Source organism: Drosophila sulfurigaster, chromosome 2R, assembly GCF_023558435.1.
Source record: "Drosophila sulfurigaster albostrigata strain 15112-1811.04 chromosome 2R, ASM2355843v2, whole genome shotgun sequence".
In the NCBI taxonomy this organism is placed as follows: domain Eukaryota; kingdom Metazoa; phylum Arthropoda; class Insecta; order Diptera; family Drosophilidae; genus Drosophila; species Drosophila sulfurigaster.
The window spans coordinates 33,234,144-33,251,860 of NC_084882.1; the positions used below are offsets into that span (position 1 = coordinate 33,234,144).

The 17,717-nt window shown below is 37.1% G+C and overlaps 1 protein-coding gene and 1 long non-coding RNA gene across 2 annotated transcripts in view; one reads left to right on the top strand and one right to left on the bottom strand.

Moving 5' to 3' along the window:
- Positions 1-17,037, bottom strand: part of LOC133838557 (protein similar) — an 84,545-nt gene extending 67,508 nt beyond the window's left edge. Inside the window, 6 exon segments of the mRNA XM_062269704.1 lie at positions 8,465-8,571; positions 8,638-8,804; positions 8,879-9,103; positions 9,167-9,384; positions 9,474-9,661; positions 16,505-17,037. Coding sequence (XP_062125688.1) covers positions 8,465-8,571; positions 8,638-8,804; positions 8,879-9,103; positions 9,167-9,384; positions 9,474-9,661; positions 16,505-17,022 — 1,423 coding nt within the window. The 5' untranslated portion in view covers positions 17,023-17,037.
- LOC133838561 (uncharacterized) lies at positions 4,925-5,414 on the top strand. The gene is made up of 2 exons (XR_009893957.1): positions 4,925-5,001; positions 5,096-5,414. It is a non-coding gene; the product is annotated as an uncharacterized LOC133838561 (long non-coding RNA).
- Positions 17,038-17,717: the final 680 nt, after the last annotated feature.

Below are 17,717 nucleotides of genomic sequence, written 5' to 3' on the forward strand. Positions count from 1 at the left end.
AAGTGATAAATTTCAGCGAAAATAAGCTTAAAGTTCTGCCAATATATTTTCGAAAATTAATGTAAACATTATTGTAAACTTTTGGCATGAAATTCCACAAATTTCAAACCAATTGCACAATTTGCTATATATGTTTATATTTTACTTGAATCATTCATTGATTCTGCCAATAAAACCTATACTTAATTAAGTGTAAAAAGTATTTCAAATTTACCCAGAATAATATGACAACAATTTAAAAATAATGCATGCTAAATATATAAATATCTCAAGCCAATAAATAGAACTAAATTGATATATTAATAGAACTTATTAACATATAATATTTTCTGCACTTTTTATTTTCTTTTAATGGTTTTTCTGCATTTGTCTTTAACACATTTTGTATTCACTGTTCCCGGCTTGTCATCTTTTGCCCATTGTGGCAACTTTGGGCATTGCTTTTGTTTGGCTGCAAGTTTTTGGCGTGTAATCAAATGCATATTTGCATGCAGTAATACACCCAAAGCAGTTCCCCCCTCCCTGCTCCCCTTAACACTTTTGCCTTTTGTATAATTTTCTGCAAGACTTGCGAAAAACTTGCAAAACGGCAAAGTTTCACAACCGAGCAGAGAGTGAAGAGGAGGAGAGGAGAGTAAGTAGTAAGCAAGTATGCAACGACGCTGATAGCGCGCTGCGATATTCTGACAGTGATTCAGGATCCATCGTTTAGGTGTCCCTATATCTATATCTGCTTCGACTATGCTTGGAATTCATCGTTGAGCGGCCATTGAACGCTGTCCGACGATAAACTCAATTAGCTAACGTTGCAACAGCAGCATCATTAAAGCGTAGAAGAATCGAAATTAACTTGTGCAGAGAGAGAGAATGCAACTCACGAACATTAAATGTTATTAACGCATTTAGAGCCCAGCACAATGCAATTGAATGGTTATCTAATTTGAAATGCAGCAATGGGAATGGGAATGGGAATGGAAAGGAATGAAATCATAAGAGGGGTCCAGTTGAAGGAAAGAAGAAGAGTCCGTTGCCACATTTGTTAGCTAGTAAAGGACTTCCCTTTGACTCGAAGACAATTGTAACGTGACAATTGCAAGCAGCACGTATTTAGTTGAAGCTCTTTGCCACCAAATGCAACTGCTTTAAAGTGCAAAGTGCAAAGGCCGACACTTCACAAAAGGGAAGGAAAAAGAGAAAAGGAAAGGAGCTGCGGCCATTAGCATTCATCATCATAAGTCACTGCCCCGAATGCAACTAAACGAAACGAAATGAAATGAAATATTTGCGCAACGATGAAGCCAAGGATTAAACAGCGAGACGCCAACCATCAAATAGAGCTGTAAAGGTAAGCCAACTAACAACAACAACTGGAAACAACAACAACCAGCAAACAACAAGCACCAAGACAGTAAGCAACAAGCATTGGGAATTTGCCAGGAAGCAACAAGATTTTCCACTTGCCAACTGCAAGAACTATTCAGCTGCCCCATCAAATAAACCAACACAGCAACAAGGCAAACAAAAGCAACAAAGCTGGCAAGGCAATAGGAGAGGTAAAACACCCTGTTAAGAAATTGAAGAGGTATAACAGCTAGAGCTCAAATAAGTGCTGGCCATTGTAGAACGTATCTAAAATATATGTATATTCAAGATAGGGAAAGACTTGTGACAACCAAGTTCAATTCCAACTGAGAATTATGTAGGAAATGCTTTCAAATTTTAGATTATAAATTAAGCTTCAATCGAGCAACATTTCCAACAAAAACAAAACAAATCTGTGAAATACCGGCTACCAAATTTGATTAAAAGTAAAACAGTGCGGTATTATTCTTGAAATATACCAACTTAACATACGGCAAATATACTCAAATATACCAAATACTACATTTGGTATATTGACATTCAAAATATACTATAGAGTAGTAAAATATACCAGTTCTACACTTTAGATAGCGGGTATAAAAACTTATAAGTAAATTATATTCTATTTTCAATACAGACTGCAATCCAGCTACATCATTCATATAGAAATTATATAAAAAAAATATCTTTCAATATTTCAAATACAAAAATAAGCTTCAATTTATATCACTGACCAGCAAAATCTCCTATCGCTATACTATACTACTATACTACTATACTATACTATACTATACTATATATTTAAATTCACTTTTCTACACAATATCTGCTCGTCGCTCACATCTCTGTTTGCTACAACAAAATTCTTGCGTTGTTTTTTATGAACTTAATGAAATCAACTGCGCTACGTTTTGAGGATGCACAAAAGTGCTGCATAAGTCAGGGCGCCTGTGGCAGGCTGCCCCATTAGCATTTGCCCCACGTACTCCGCAGTACTTGCCACAGCCGCGTTTACTGCGTTGCACAGTCGCAAATACATATAGAGCAAAAATGCCAAAACAAATGCCAGCAAATGCCGGCATATTTAATAAACACTGGCGAAAATAAAGTGAGTGCTGCTGTTGCTTCAGTTGCCGCTGCTGTTGGCATTTCTCCAAGTCGACTTTGGCATCGGGGGATTCCCATAAATCAACAGGTTAAATGATAAGACGCCGGCTCTTTGTGCTATTTGCAACGCGCAACTCGCAACTCGCAACTCGGAACGCAAACGCAACGCATGGCAGACGTAATTCATTAACATTAGCCAAATTACTTGCCTTTCCCCTCTCTCTCTGCCCGCACCATAATCGCTTCTGTAAATTACATAAATGTGAGTGCTCGCAGTCAGACTTACGACTTGAATTAAATTCTTGGAAATAGAAAAGTGTTAGAGAAGAGCATTTGTGTGTAAGCCTTGGGGATTTCACAATATCAAAACAATTAACTAGAAATTCTGTATATTAATGCGCAGACGACAACAACAATCTGTTAATGTTTGCTTTAAAGTTTCGGCTTAAATTTGCATTAAATTTAAGCATACCATTTTTTGCAGAACTATCATTTTGATCTGGGTTTCATCTCTTGATTGCCACAGCAGTCAATCAAAGTGTTTTGAAAATTGACAGCAGATGTGAATAGAAATAAGCGAGTTACAAGCTCGTTCATCTTTTAAGTGCTCACTGTCAGAATTTCAGTTCGAGTTGATTGAGAACTTTGACTGAATCCTTCACTTTTGATGACGTACTTTCAGTGCAAACTTCTTGACCTTTCCCATGAACTGACCTAACACACAGCAACTTTTATGCCAAGTTCAGCTCAAGAGCAGACGCGTCGTATACTTAATTAATAAAACTATAAAAATAAATCAAATTCACTTTCAGGGATTTACGACTTTTGACGTTTGATTGCTGATGTTGCAGAAAAAAAAGAATGAACCACAACTATTTGATTTGCTGAAATTGATGCTGATGAAATTCTCTCAACAAATCTCAACCTGCTCAAAAGTCTGCAGCTGTTTCGATTGTCAAAAATTAATGCGGATTGCCTGGATAAATTGTGTCAAAGCGACTTAAAGTATATGAAGAGAATCCATCATAAAAAATAGAGAAGAAAATGGTTATAAATGGAAACGACAGTTGATATCTTCAGTTGCAGTAGCCTTGAACTTGCGACACTCCCGGAGAACTGTTTCTTGCGACTTCTTGTTCCTCTGACAGCTAAGTAGAAAAAGTCATTTATTTTGCGAGAGAGACTTTCGCAGGAAACAGCGACATCCGGTGCAACTTTAAGCCGCACTTCCGCTCATGCAATTTTAATTTGTCAAATGCATGCGGCAACGTCGCACGAAATTAACTGGTAAATTTTACAATCCACACGAGCAGCGCAAAGGATTAGAAACCGGCGACGACGACATCATCATCAACAGCAGCAGCAGCAGGAGCAGAAGTTGAAGCGAGGACAGCACATCGACATCGACAGCATCGTCGAGCGCCACTCGAATTGGACCATTAGTTTTGACGGCATTAGTTGGCGCTTTTCATGGCGCAGACAAGCGAGACAAACCAGCCAGACAGCCTGGCAAAATAAATAAAAGACGAGCAACGGGCCCGAACGCGGCCCGCGTGGTCTCTTGGCTTTGGCTTTTGGTCTGGTCTTCATCTGCTCTGCTCTCGTCTGGTTGCTGGCCCGATCCCACGGCGAAATTATGCATGTAATAAAATGCGGCGACGCATCAGCAACTGCAACAACCGCCCACTATTGCTGCTGCGGCTGCTGCAATGCCACGCCCATTCTTGTCGCTCGCCCAAAATTTTAAGTGCATTAACATAAACTGGGCGGCCGCCCATCCAAACGGCCAGCAAAGATAAATAAACTTTGCAACGCGAAGTAACAAGGGAAACCACACACACACACACACACACACAACTGATGAGTGCAATAGCATTAGAGATGGGAGCGTGAAACATCGCATAAGAGCGTGAATAACTATGCCATAGAGATGGGTGTAATATTTAGTGTGACCAGCTCAACTCTTTAAAAAGGAGAACCCCATAAAGGAGCATGAGTAAGTGTGACCAACTCAACATTTTAAAAATGTGGCTTAACTAACTATCATGAGGAGATATTGAATTAAAAAACCTTATTAACCTTGCAGGACCAAAACAAATTACGGTACATTTGATCATTTTTATGTGATTAGAGATGGGAGCGTGACACATCGTTTAACACGATCGTGAGCAGTTTTGCAATATAGTTGTGTCTACTATTAAGTGCGTTTTAAAAATAATATGAAAATTAATATATTTCACTTGGTTTTGCTATTCTAACGACAATGTTTTCAATAGGGAACATTGATTCCGAAAGAATTTAAGTCTGGTCTTAAACTTTAAAACATATTAAATATCCATATTTGTAGTGATGTTTTTTAAAGGAACCAGAGTTGGAAATTTATAAACAAAACAATTCATGTAATGCTTAAAGCTTACAGAAATATTTCTACCAAATTTCTTCGCCTGTAAGTTGAAGCGTTTTACTTTGAGTCAAACATATTGATTATGAAAATATGTCCAAGTGTTCAAGTGGATACAAAGTAAATGCCAGGTGCATACAAAATTCTCTGCTTACGTCAATCGATAGCTACTTCACGCAATAATTACGATATTCTATAGTAGTTGACTTTATTATTTATCCATAGCAAGCTATATACCCTGCCTATCGATAAATAATTCAATGCCTTGGCAGTCACGCTGCCATCTCCAATCGATAGATTTGACAGGAAGCGGGCAAAACGCACAGTCAGACAGACAGACAGGAAGCGCGTCTAGGTGTCTGTCTGTGCTCAGATGCCGATGTGTAGGTGCATATGCGTGAGTGTGTGTGTGTGTGTGTGTTTTTGTATGTATTTGTGTAAGGCATTAACAGAGTCGTAAACTGGCAAGTTGCTTGTTATGTTGATTACACAACGAACACAACGTTCGCTCGCGAACTAGCGAAAATAAAGTTAAAAGCCAAAAGTTGCACTCGAAGAGGAGAAAGGGGCAGGAGGCAGGTGGCAGTCGCCAAAAATGTTGCACAGAGCATGCAAAATGTTTTGACGGCATTTAAAGCTGATGAGCGCATAGGCACGCCCCAAAAAAGTATGCAACACTTGCCACGTACGTGACTTGCACGAAGAAAAAAAGAAAAGAATCGAGAAACAAACAGCAAATTGTTGTTGCAACAGAAACTGCAACTGCCACAGCAACTGCTGTCATTTGCCCCCAAACGCCACACGAACTTTGCCACACGCAAGAGTTGAAAGTTGAACGCCTGGCAAATGCCGCGGCAATGCCCCCGGAAAATGCACCAACGAAAAATGCATTCTTGACAACCCAAAACAGACTTTTCTTCTTCCTTGCGCAAAAAGTTTTGCTCACGCAACAGTCAAAAGCAAAATCTTTGCCATTTTTTTTTTGTTTGTATTGTTTTGTGCAGCAAATTTATTACAACATTTGCCACGCGCTACTTTTATCTCTGGGCGGGTTATTTATCTGCCACGTTAAATTTACTTTGCCACACACACACACACACACACACATTGAGCGCATTTCTTTATTTTTTTGTTCTTTCATTTTCGGTGCTTTCATAATTTTCGCCTTGAGGCCAAATTGTCGTCTTTATTTGCAGCATGGAAATGTGCTTGTGCACAATTTTCGCATTTTCCCCGATACCCATTTCGCATTTCCATTTCAATGCACATCAGCAGCAGCAACATCAGCTTTGGATAAGCGTGGAAAACGTTTTCGAGATTTCAATGCTTGCCTCCCCGCATGACATTTGCGATTTTCCGCACATTTTGTATTTTATTGAACTGTTTGTCACATGGCGCGCTGACTGCTGAGAACTTTAAGCCAAAAGACCCTCAAGACCGAAGGGTCTCATATAAGTATATATACTTGGTATATGGCAGAATCATAAGCATGTAAACTTTATGAAAATCAAATGGAAATAAAAATGGACAGCGCTCATAAACAATAATATGAGCGAAATGCTTTCAAAGCCAACATAACTAAAAATAAGTATAAAGTTTTTATCAAAAGGCGGTGGCGGGGGGCGTGGCAGCTGCTGCTGCACTATAGCAACTTAATAAAAACAAAAATGTATGAAATACTTTTACGACTTTCGAAGACATTTTTACAGCTTGCTCGCCAACTTTTGCTAACGATATGCGATATGCAAGACAGCCACAGCCAAGCAACATCACAGCTGCATTTCTAAGCCAAGCAGCCAAGTGGAGTGTCCAGTTTTGCGTTGGTGTCCGGCGCTGCGAATGCATGTCGCATCATAAAACCGAAAGTCATTTCGCACAGAACGTGTCTGGGCCAGGCCAGGCCACAACAACAACGCTGGCTAGCTAGCCAAGAGCTGGCCAAGAAGCCAAAGTCATTGCAGCCAATAATAATTCCAATTGTAGTGCAGTGACAATTTCTTTTTAGCCATTCTTTTTTTCGTTTTTTCGTTTTTTTTTGGAGGATGCGCCCGCATCTTGGGTACAATGTACCCAACAATGGTCAGCAGCGCTTTTATTGCACAAGCGTTGGCATTTTAAGTGCGGCAACAGCAGAAGCGTCCCAAAAACATTATTTGGTCAATGTAGACGACATGACGCGGCCATTAAACGCAACAAATAAGCAAACAATGGCTGGCAAGTTTGCCCCGCAGGATATACTAACAAGAGATGAGCAAGGAAGGAATTAGTAAAGCGCTTAAGCCAAACTCAAACGAAAGAACAGAGTCGAAGAAGAAGAAGAAGAAGCTGTCTCGCTTTGCTGCTACTTCAAATGCTTCTTTATTTCGTTGCATACTTTCGCGGGCCGTGACGCTAACGACACTTTATGGACTATGTAATTAGCCAGAGCGAGACAGCAGCTTGTTAACGTGAGCACATGCCAAGCAGTGCATCGAACTGCTTCCAGCACTGCTTTACTAGTGCCATACATAATTATGCGAGCGCAATTACGTTTTATTGAAGGTTTTTTTTTGTGTGCCAACACACGTCAGCACAAAAATAATATAAAATTCTAATAACAATAACAGCAAATTAATAAACAAAGCCACGCCACTATTAGCACTGTAAATAATTAGAGAATGTGCAAACAAGCGTGAAACATTGTTCAAATACAATCGAATTGAAATAAACAAAAATTATGGTGATATGTCAACGATCAGTAGGCAAACTAATAACAAGTCAAAAGCAAAAACAACTATTTGTTAAACATCATAAAATGGGTTGGTTTGATAATTTTTTGGGGCGCTTAATCAGCCAACGAGCCTAACAAAAATTTATCTTGTGCTTTTTCCCGCATAAAATATATAAATAAACCTCGCACAAAAACCAAGCAGACTAAACAGATAAGATATAGACAATGTAAACGTATGTAGAAGACTTATTCACATAGTATATATCACAGTCAATTATCTGTCTCTGTCAGAAGAAGAAATGCTCGACTAATTAGCGGCAATAATGTTTGTAAACTAATAAACCAAATTTGATGAGTATGCGTCGAATGAAATAAAAAACAAAGTTAATAACGAGTGAAACTTTTTTGTGTTGGTAGCTGAAGCGGAAACCGCCTAGAGACGAAAACACTGAGAGACTGACTGGACTGCTAGGTGCCCGAACAATTTATTTATTTAGTTTTGCAAAAGCTAATTAGCAACTAAAGTGAAATTAAAGCAAAGTCAGAACAGGTCTGGCCAGCGACAACGACAATGGAGTTGAGCAAAAGGACGCAGACGACGTTGGCCAACGCCGTGTGCTACAACTAATTAAATGCAATAAGCAAGCGGGAGACGGGAGGCGGGCACAGGAAGTGACGCACAAAAAAGGCGAGTGACAACTTTGTTTTGATGTGCAAGGACATTAACACGACACCAACTCCGACTCCCAACTCGAAACGCGACGAACTCCGTCCAACGACGTTTTAATTTGTACATTAAAGTAATTAGTTTAACATTAGTTAGCTGCAGTTAGTTGTAATGAACTAACGACGCCATGAAATTTCCCTAGTCGTGTGGCACTTACCGCTCTTAAAGGTGGCCATTAGACGCTCCGAGTCGCCGCCATGCTGACAATCGAATAGCGACGTCTCCATCAGATCGCTGGGCACATAGCCCATCAGTCCAAGCATTCTAAAAGCAAAAACAATTCGATTATTAACATATACAATAACAAATAGTAAGCAAAACAGATCTCACTTGTCGTCAACGTAGGTGAATTTCATATCTAGCGCATGCTTGGTCAAAAATGTGCTGGTTCCCAGCGGTATTTCAATGTTCGAGGGATGCGGTATGGGGCGTCCAATGGCGATGAGCACGCGTTCGCCTTTGCTATTGACCCTCAAGTGTCCAGTTATGTGAATAACCTGCCAACAAAAAAGAGAATTTTCCCATTATTTACATGTTAATAGAATTATAAATTGCATAACTGCATCGCTACCTTGTATGAGGCACTCTTGATGTTGATGCTGCGTCCGCGGCTAGTCAATGTGCACTTCATGCGCACAAATAGATCGCGATGATGTGTGCTGACCCCCGATTCGAGCAATTGCTCATCCTTGATCTTGTCAGCGATGCCATTGCGTTTGAGATTGAGCGCCTCTTTGATCTCCGCATGATCGCACTGATGCGTATACTCCCAGATCTGTTGGCCCAGCGTGTCAATCTAAAATTGTAAGTAAAGCAAAGTAAATAAAATGTAATAAATGCAATTGCTTCGCCAACTCACCTTTGTGATGCCCAAGTAGTCGATAATGTTCTCGGAAACATAGGTGATGTCACCCTCATTGGATAGCACCAGCAAAAAGCCATCCATGGTCTGTTTCAACAGCTGACTGGCCTCGGCACACTTTAGCCAATCCTCGTTCTCGTTCTCCAGCTTGGGCTTCACCAGCGCCCCCTCGATGGAGTCAATATCCGGTTTAATGAGCTCACTGCACTTGGGCACTGCAAAGAAATAAACACACAACAAACTCGTTGAATATGGAAATGCGATTTTGGGTTACTCCAAAACAACAACAAGAACAACAACTTACCCAACTGCAGCATCTCACGTATCTTGAGATAGGCAATTGTAATGCGCATTATCGAAGCCTTGTCGAGCTGATTGACATCGTCGGGTTTTAGGGGCAACGCCTGCGATAGTTCCATAAAGATTTCCGTCTCCTTGGAGCGACGACAACGTGCCGCATCGCGAGACTTTTCCTTGCGCTTCTCATTGTTCCTAAAAAGAACAGATAAAGGGGTTGAAGATTAGCATAAGTTAACAACAAAAATAAAGTAACAGGCTCGCGATCGTCGGATCACGTAGACCACTCTTGACGTCGTCGCTTTGGCAAAATTTGCAATTCGCGCCCTGCAGGAGGAATTCGTTATTTCAAAGAGGGGGGGGAAAAATAGAGATCGAAGTGAGGGTAAAAATGGCACAGAAATGCGTACATTTCAATTGCTGCGATTTGTTGCGTTTTTATTTGATTTGATTCAATTGACGCGGTCAGCGCACAATTTTTCAATTGAGCAAAAAACAAAAATAACATACAAAATACATACACACAATCGCTGGCAAGGCGAAGGCGCTAAAGTTCACGGCAGCTGTTTGCAAAAACTGCGAGTAAAATGCAAAAGGCAAAAAAATTAAAATGGAAATTCAAAATGAAATTGAAATGAATCGCATTTAAATTCGCTGCAAAGGCTATGCAAAGTATTTGCTTAATTATCACTATGGCCAAACAATCAATGTGGAAGTGAAGCTTTAAATTGTGAACTTACAATTTAAATTGTCTGCAGCTAATTAAATTCAAATTAGGAAAGCTTAGCGACTTATTAGCATTTCAATTGTTTCACGATTTGAAAACCAGTTAAATGTAGTTTACATTTTAATTCATTATTAGTAAAGTAGGTGAAAAAAAAGAATGGTAAAAAAATATCCTTTATTTGGGACAATTATATATAACAACAATTTAGAAAACTACAGTCGAGTGTACCTAATAAAAGCAAAACAATGCAGTATTATTATTAAAATATACCAAACTAATATGCTGAAAAATACTACAAATATACCGAAATGCATATTTCGTATATTGATATAACAAATGCCGTCAATGCTCATTCCATCAATTATTATCGTTTAAATATACCAATTTTATATACTGAAATATTATCATTAAAATATACCAAACTAATATGCTGAAAAATACTAAAATATACCGAATGGCATATTTCGTATATTATTATTATTATCGCTTAAATATACCAATTTCATATACTGAAAAATACTAAAATGCATACCAAAATCTATATTTGGTATATTGCTATCAATACAATTAGAGCTCTATCTATTATTATTATTGTTCAAATATACCAAATCAATATACTGAAATGTATATTTGGTATATTGATTTAACAAGTGCTGTCAATACGAATTAATGCTCATTCCATCAATTATTATCGTTTAAATATGCCTAATTAATATAGTATATTTGAAAAATACTGAAATATATACAAAAATACATACTTGGTATATTGGTCAATACAATGAAGATCTATCTATTGATAGATATACTGAAATGCATATTTGGTATATTGATTTAACAAGTGCTGTCAATACGAATTAAAGCTCAATATTTGAAAAATAAATAGTATGTACATAAAATAGCTCAAGTCCCTGTTTCTTTAGTATACAAATAACTTGTTAAGATTACATAAAATTCAGTTAATTTATTATACATATTTATAAAAAGTGTACCCGATATTGCAAAATTCCCAATCTAGTGTTAACAAAGGAATTGGTTTCACATGCTGTGACGCACTTTGAAGCCTCTTTCACTGTTGCACCATACACACGCCCAGTTTTTGTTGGCAACTGGACTAAAGAAGTCAAGTGTCGGTGTTTAGTGGCTTAAGATAGCTGCGAGCCTGCTGACAAGAACATACTAAGTAACTAGATAATAATACAAGGCACAAGTCAAAAGCCTTGGCACCATTTCAGAGCAGACACGAACAGAAATATCACAACATAAGAATGACAATTCGTAATGCCATAATATTATATTATATTATGCAGCTCTTTATAGCGCCCGTTAATGCAATTAACAACTCGGAAGGCGATTTTTAATTTGCTGGCAATCATTGAAATGTTAATGAACCTGGAGGGGCAATCGAATATTTAACCGAATTACTCATCGGAAAGTAAGCTGAAGCTAAAGCTTAAGCTAAAAAAACAACGATAAGAGCGAATGGAATGCAAAACAAGTTCTCAAACAAAAAACCAAACAAAACTATACTTTATTTCTTATCAGACATTCAAAGAAAAACCAATTCCAAGCATAAATGTATATAATGTATAGTTAACACATTGTAGGAATATGTTTTTGTTGGACGATAGAGAGTACACTGACCTCCCACAAACACAGAAGTGGGTGCCAAAAATGTTCCCAGAATTTCCAATAATCTGTCGTTCGCTGCAGCTGCCAAGAAAAACTCGTGAGCTGTCGAAAACTACAATTCTATGTATTTATAATTAATATACTTTTGCACGAGAATATGATCGCAAATAAATACATACATATGTGTGCTTTAATAGCTCATCATTTATATACATAATGGCAAACAAATAAAACGCGAATTTGCGACGACTTTGTCACGTAGCAACATTTCAAACGAAATATTCGCGGAATTGTAACAAAATTTGTGAAATTCAAATATGAAATCTGTTTTTTTTGCTTTATTATTAGTTAATTAACGAGTTCAGCAAAAGGGAAAAAAAGACAAGACATGGGCAGACAAAGAGCAGCACTATGCAAAGATAACACAATAAATAAAATATATATTTTTGTAAACCTAAGCTGAAATTTTGTGTGCGCTTGGTAACAAGGGAAGTTCCGCACTCACCCCGCTCCCCGCTCTCGATATTCTTCCGAGCTTTAGTTGTCAAACAACGTGAAAAGACGCCGACCCCCCTATCAGCAGTGAAGACAGCGACGAACGAAAGAAAAACAATAACAATAACAATAGCAAGTGGCGGCTGTCCATCGGAAATTGAAACATTTCCACAGTGTTACTCATACGACGTGTGGCCGACGCAAATTGACAGACTAAACACACTTTATAATACTTTCGGCCCCATATGGCAATTGGCAACAAATATCTTTGGAAAAATAACGGCGTAAGACAGAATGTATATTTATATTATTAGTGTAATTACTATAATAACTAAAGTATTTATGATTCCTGAAAATTTGCGGTTAAATTCTTTTAAGAAATACTTTTGTATGGAAAAAACGAATACAGCAGAAGGGTCATTGTTGCATTGGCTGGTATATCTGGTATATTTTGTACTCTATACCATATATACCAATATACCATATTAAAAATGCAGTACAATATCGATATACCAAATATAGCCTTCGGTATAATTTGGTATATTTATGGTATTTTGGTTGTATATTTGTATCTCACAGTCGATCACATACTTTTGTAGCTTTTCTATTTGTTATTATTATCATCTATTATTATTATTATCTACAGGGTATAATATAGCTCAGCTCTGCACATTATTTGATTTCGAAAATATTTGCACACACACACAAAATGAATGATAAACAAAATGCCAACTAACAAGCTACATAAATATATCGATAAATTCAATACAATTCCACCTTCCTCGCTCTCCCCCCTCTCTCTTGTTGTCTTTGATTACCACCGCTGCATGCTAATAGCCTGCTTAACGAATCGTCCAGCAAAGGGGGGCAATTGGGCGGGGCGAAAGTGGTTAAACAATTCATTAAAATAGAAGTGAATTGCTTTTAAATATTCACAAAAGCGCTTGCAGTCTATTTTTTATTTATATTTTTTAATGCTGTTGTTATTGTTGCCACTGCTGCTGCTGATGTTGTTGTTTTGCTTTTGAGCATTTCCGGCTGATGGCTGTAGACAAATGACGTTGACAAGGGGGAGGGGAAATGATCTTGACACGTGCATCAGCATGGACTTATACGATAAGCTACCCACATTCATGCTATATAAAGTGCATTCGCTTAATAGTAATAGTAGTAATAATAATAATAATTGAAACTAACTGGCTCTCTAAAGTGTGAATATTAAGCATAATTCTTTAATTTAGCAATTCAAAAATTATGATTGCATTTATAAAGCACATTGTATCATTAGCTTGAAGCAATGAGCACACATAAATCAGTCAAACACTCATTCATTTAGTCAGTTCATCAATTATTCAATAGCTCATACATTATGCTGTATAAAGTTACCTAAATCAGAGCTTTAATTACAGCAAGCTTTGCTTGATCAACGCATAAACAAGCTGGCGAGATTCTAGTAGAGTGTGAACGACTAGAAAATACTCTGGGAAAAGCAATAAAGATTGATTTTTAAAAGTGCACAAATTGAGCAAAATTCTTTGCATATTTTGCTATCAATTTAAGTGCTTAAAGAACTTAGATATATCCCATAACTTAACGAAGTAGTTTAAAGACAAAACAAGTAAGAAAGCTATAGTTGAGTGTATTCGACTATGAAATACTCACTCCAATTTTAAATAAAAGCAAAACAGTGCGGTACTTTTGAAATATACCAAATTACTGAAAATATACTGAATGTTATATTTGGTATATTAATACTAACTTGAAAGGAATTTTAAAGGAACACAGAGTGGTATTTTTAAATATACCGAATCTCTGAAAATATACCGAATGTTATACTTGGTATATTAATACTAACTTGAAAGGAATTTCAAAGGAGAACAGTGTGGTATTTTTAAATATTCCGAATTACTGAAATTATACCGAATGTTATATTTGGTATATTGATATAATACTACATTCAAAATACAGTAGATTGTCAGCCAAAGCACAAATTCAAATTGCTTAATAAATCGATTCAGTGACAAAGTAATTTCATAATCTGTGATCGATTATTATATAATAAAGAACATTTTGTAATACAGACTTTGACAACTGAACTCAACTCTTCATTACAACAAACACACTTCGTATGTGATACTATCTTAATAATATACCCATAAAAAGTTGCACTCTTTGCGCACATGTAATTGGAATAAATATTTAATCGACTAGAAACACCGACGGAAAATTGCAATTACAAAGGAAATGTGTAATTACGAATGCCTAAACTAATTTAGTTGCTCTCTAACAGTTTAATAGACAATTAACAATTTCGAGATACAAACAATTTAATTTAGAATTCCAGATGCAATATGCAGTTAAACAGCGATAAATGCTGCAAATGTAAATTATAGTTATTCATCAAATTGGACAAGTTCGAAGCTCGATTTAAAGGCAATTAAAACAGAGTGTGACGCTAATGCTAATTGTGAATTGTAAAGTTTTGATTTGCAGTCATCGGAATGGATATTCAGATGTGCAATAGATAAGCAAATATAATGGCTAAGCGTGCGGCTCGTTTGCGGTTTGCCAAAGGTAAACAATATCAAAAATCAAGCAAAGGCACGCGCAAAACCAAAACCAAAGCACAACACACACACATTTTTGAAGAGAGATTTAAGAGTGTTTTTGCCATAAAGCGTTCGCACGCCAATGGCATCCAGAATGAAAAACAGGGATCAACTGCGTCAATGGCAAACAAGTGTGTGTGTATTTAGACCCCGTTTGGAAAGTGGCTTTAATGACACTTCGACTTTGGCCCACAAGCGTCACAGGCAGGAAAAACAAATATATTTCGTATATATATTTTTCGTGTTTTTAATGGCTTTCGATTTCTATTTCCAACACTTGGTTACTCATTTTGCTAATGCGAAATTCTTTCGACTTTTTTGTTTGTTATTTCTTATCATGCAACGATTATGATAATACTTTGATTTTCGTTAGTCTCTCAAATGAGTTTCACCTCTCTCACTCTCTTTATAGTTCTCACTCTCTTTACGGCATTACAAAGCAACTTTTCAAGGTACATCACTAACGTTAAAGGTTTTCCCCACAAATACATAGATTATGTGGTACAGCACAATAACAGTTCAAAGAGAAATGATTAAGGCTCGCATCGCGCCATTTTATATTGTTTTACTTATTTATTTTAATTGCTATAAACAAATTTAAAGAGTTTTTAATGTTTTTCTGCCTGTGAATTGTGCATTTTAATATAAAAAAATGACTTTTATTGAACTGCATTTTAATGTGTTTAAAAGAAATGCAAAATAATCGTTGCAGACATATGTTTTTGTTATTACGTATTAATGTAAATTTAATTTAATAAATTGCTAATGGCAAATATAACTTTTAAACTACAGTTTAACTATTTTTTGTATTTAAATAAATTTCTATTCTTTTCGCTCTATTTCTAACACATAAAAACAAATGTAGTAAACAATTATTTCTTTATTTTTCTTCCGTTTACTCTTAAGTAAATTATTTATTTTTGCACATCTCTTAATATAAAACAAATTGCAACTTTAAGAAGATTTAACAAATGTTTTGAATATTATAAATGAGATTCTTTCAATTGAATATTCGACTAACAAAACGCACGCAAAACACAAATTTATCGATTGAATTTGTTATTCTAATCAGCTTTTTCAATATTATTTCATTTATATACGTATATTATACGTTTAATGCATTAGAATACTGTGCAGCTATTTAATAGCAATTGTTATGAAAAAAAAAGAGAATATAGAAGTGATCACACATATTTCGATTAATCAAATGCTAAGTGGTTGACTGACTGATGGACTGACTGACGGACTGACTCCAATCTAAAGCTGATACAACAAATATACACACACACATACTTAATACCCACATACTATATATGCTGATGTGTAGTTAGTATATAGAATAGAAAGAGAAATGTGCGCATACATATGTAAAATGTATAATAATAGTACAGAAGAGAGAATCGAGTGCAGATAAGATGTGCGCCCACTTTGGTTACTTTGTTATTGTTATTGTTGCTTTTCGGTCTGACTTTTGTGATAAGAGCATTGTGTCATTTACTGTTTGTTATGCGCACAGACTGTGAGCTCGCTGTGTGTGGTGTGTGGGGGGAAGTAAGAAAACGTTTCGACTGCACTTACATAAAGTCCTCAATATCCACAAACTGCGTGAATTGACATGGCTCCGGATGATTGGGCGCATAGCCACCATAGCAATACTCATAGCCCCAAGGCTGAGTGTCACGACACGGCGTCTCCAGATTCAACAGCCTCATACCCGGACCTCGCATATACGGCGAGGGCAACTGTCGCTGCGGCGGACAGCCATAGACATTGGCATATGGCCGTTGATACGGATGATAGCGTGTCATCTCCACCGAACTATTGTAAATCGCACCGATGCCGCCACGATCTCCGAGAAACGGAGGTCGTGACGTGTTTGGGTTGGCATAGAAGCCACCATTGTTAAAGTTCACAGCTGGCTCATTGATTGGCCTACAGCCATAAAGACTGCCACTGGCAATTTGATGTTGCTGCTGCTGTTGAGGTGGCTTCACTTCCGATTCATAGAACGCGTTGTTGGCATCGTCGCCATAGAAAGTATTTTCATTGCAGGAAAAATCACAAGTATTTTCCCAAGCATTGCCAGCATTAAACATTATATGCAATTGCTATGGCTAAAGCCATATAATCAAGTACTTAAAGTACTAAAAAACACACACACACACACTAACACACGCACGTGAAGTTGTTTTTTTGTCTTTTTAAAAATTGGTAGAAAATACAACCGTCGAGTAGGCACATTTAAAAAGAACAGAAATTACTATTAGCACGAAATTCATATTTATAGCGCAAATGGCAAAAAAAGACTGTTATCAAAAAAACACCCACACACACACATACACACTGCAAAGCCCATGAAAATCCTAGGCAACAACAAAGCATCAACTAGTGAGAGACAGAGAGAGAGAAACCTTCATGAAAACGCTGTACAACAGCAGACATTAACAACAGCGCGCAGCTATCAAAGCTTTGGCTACCTGCCTCGCTATCGGCGCTAGAACTTTGTGTGTGAGCAGTTGATAAGATAAAAGCCAAACAACTCGCTCTTCTTGCTTCCTCGGCACAGGCCAGGCAAATTGACCAGATAAGACAGATAATGGCGTGCGCAGAATGGAAAACAAACTCAAATAAACAAAAAAAAAAGCAACTAAATGAAAAAAAAACCAACACAAAGCAAAGGCGACAAATACAAAAACATTACTTTCATTAGCTTGTTGCTAATTTGTAATTAAATTGTCAAACAAGAAAAACTGTTGCATACTTTCGAGCGCAGCTATTTTTGTAGCGCTAT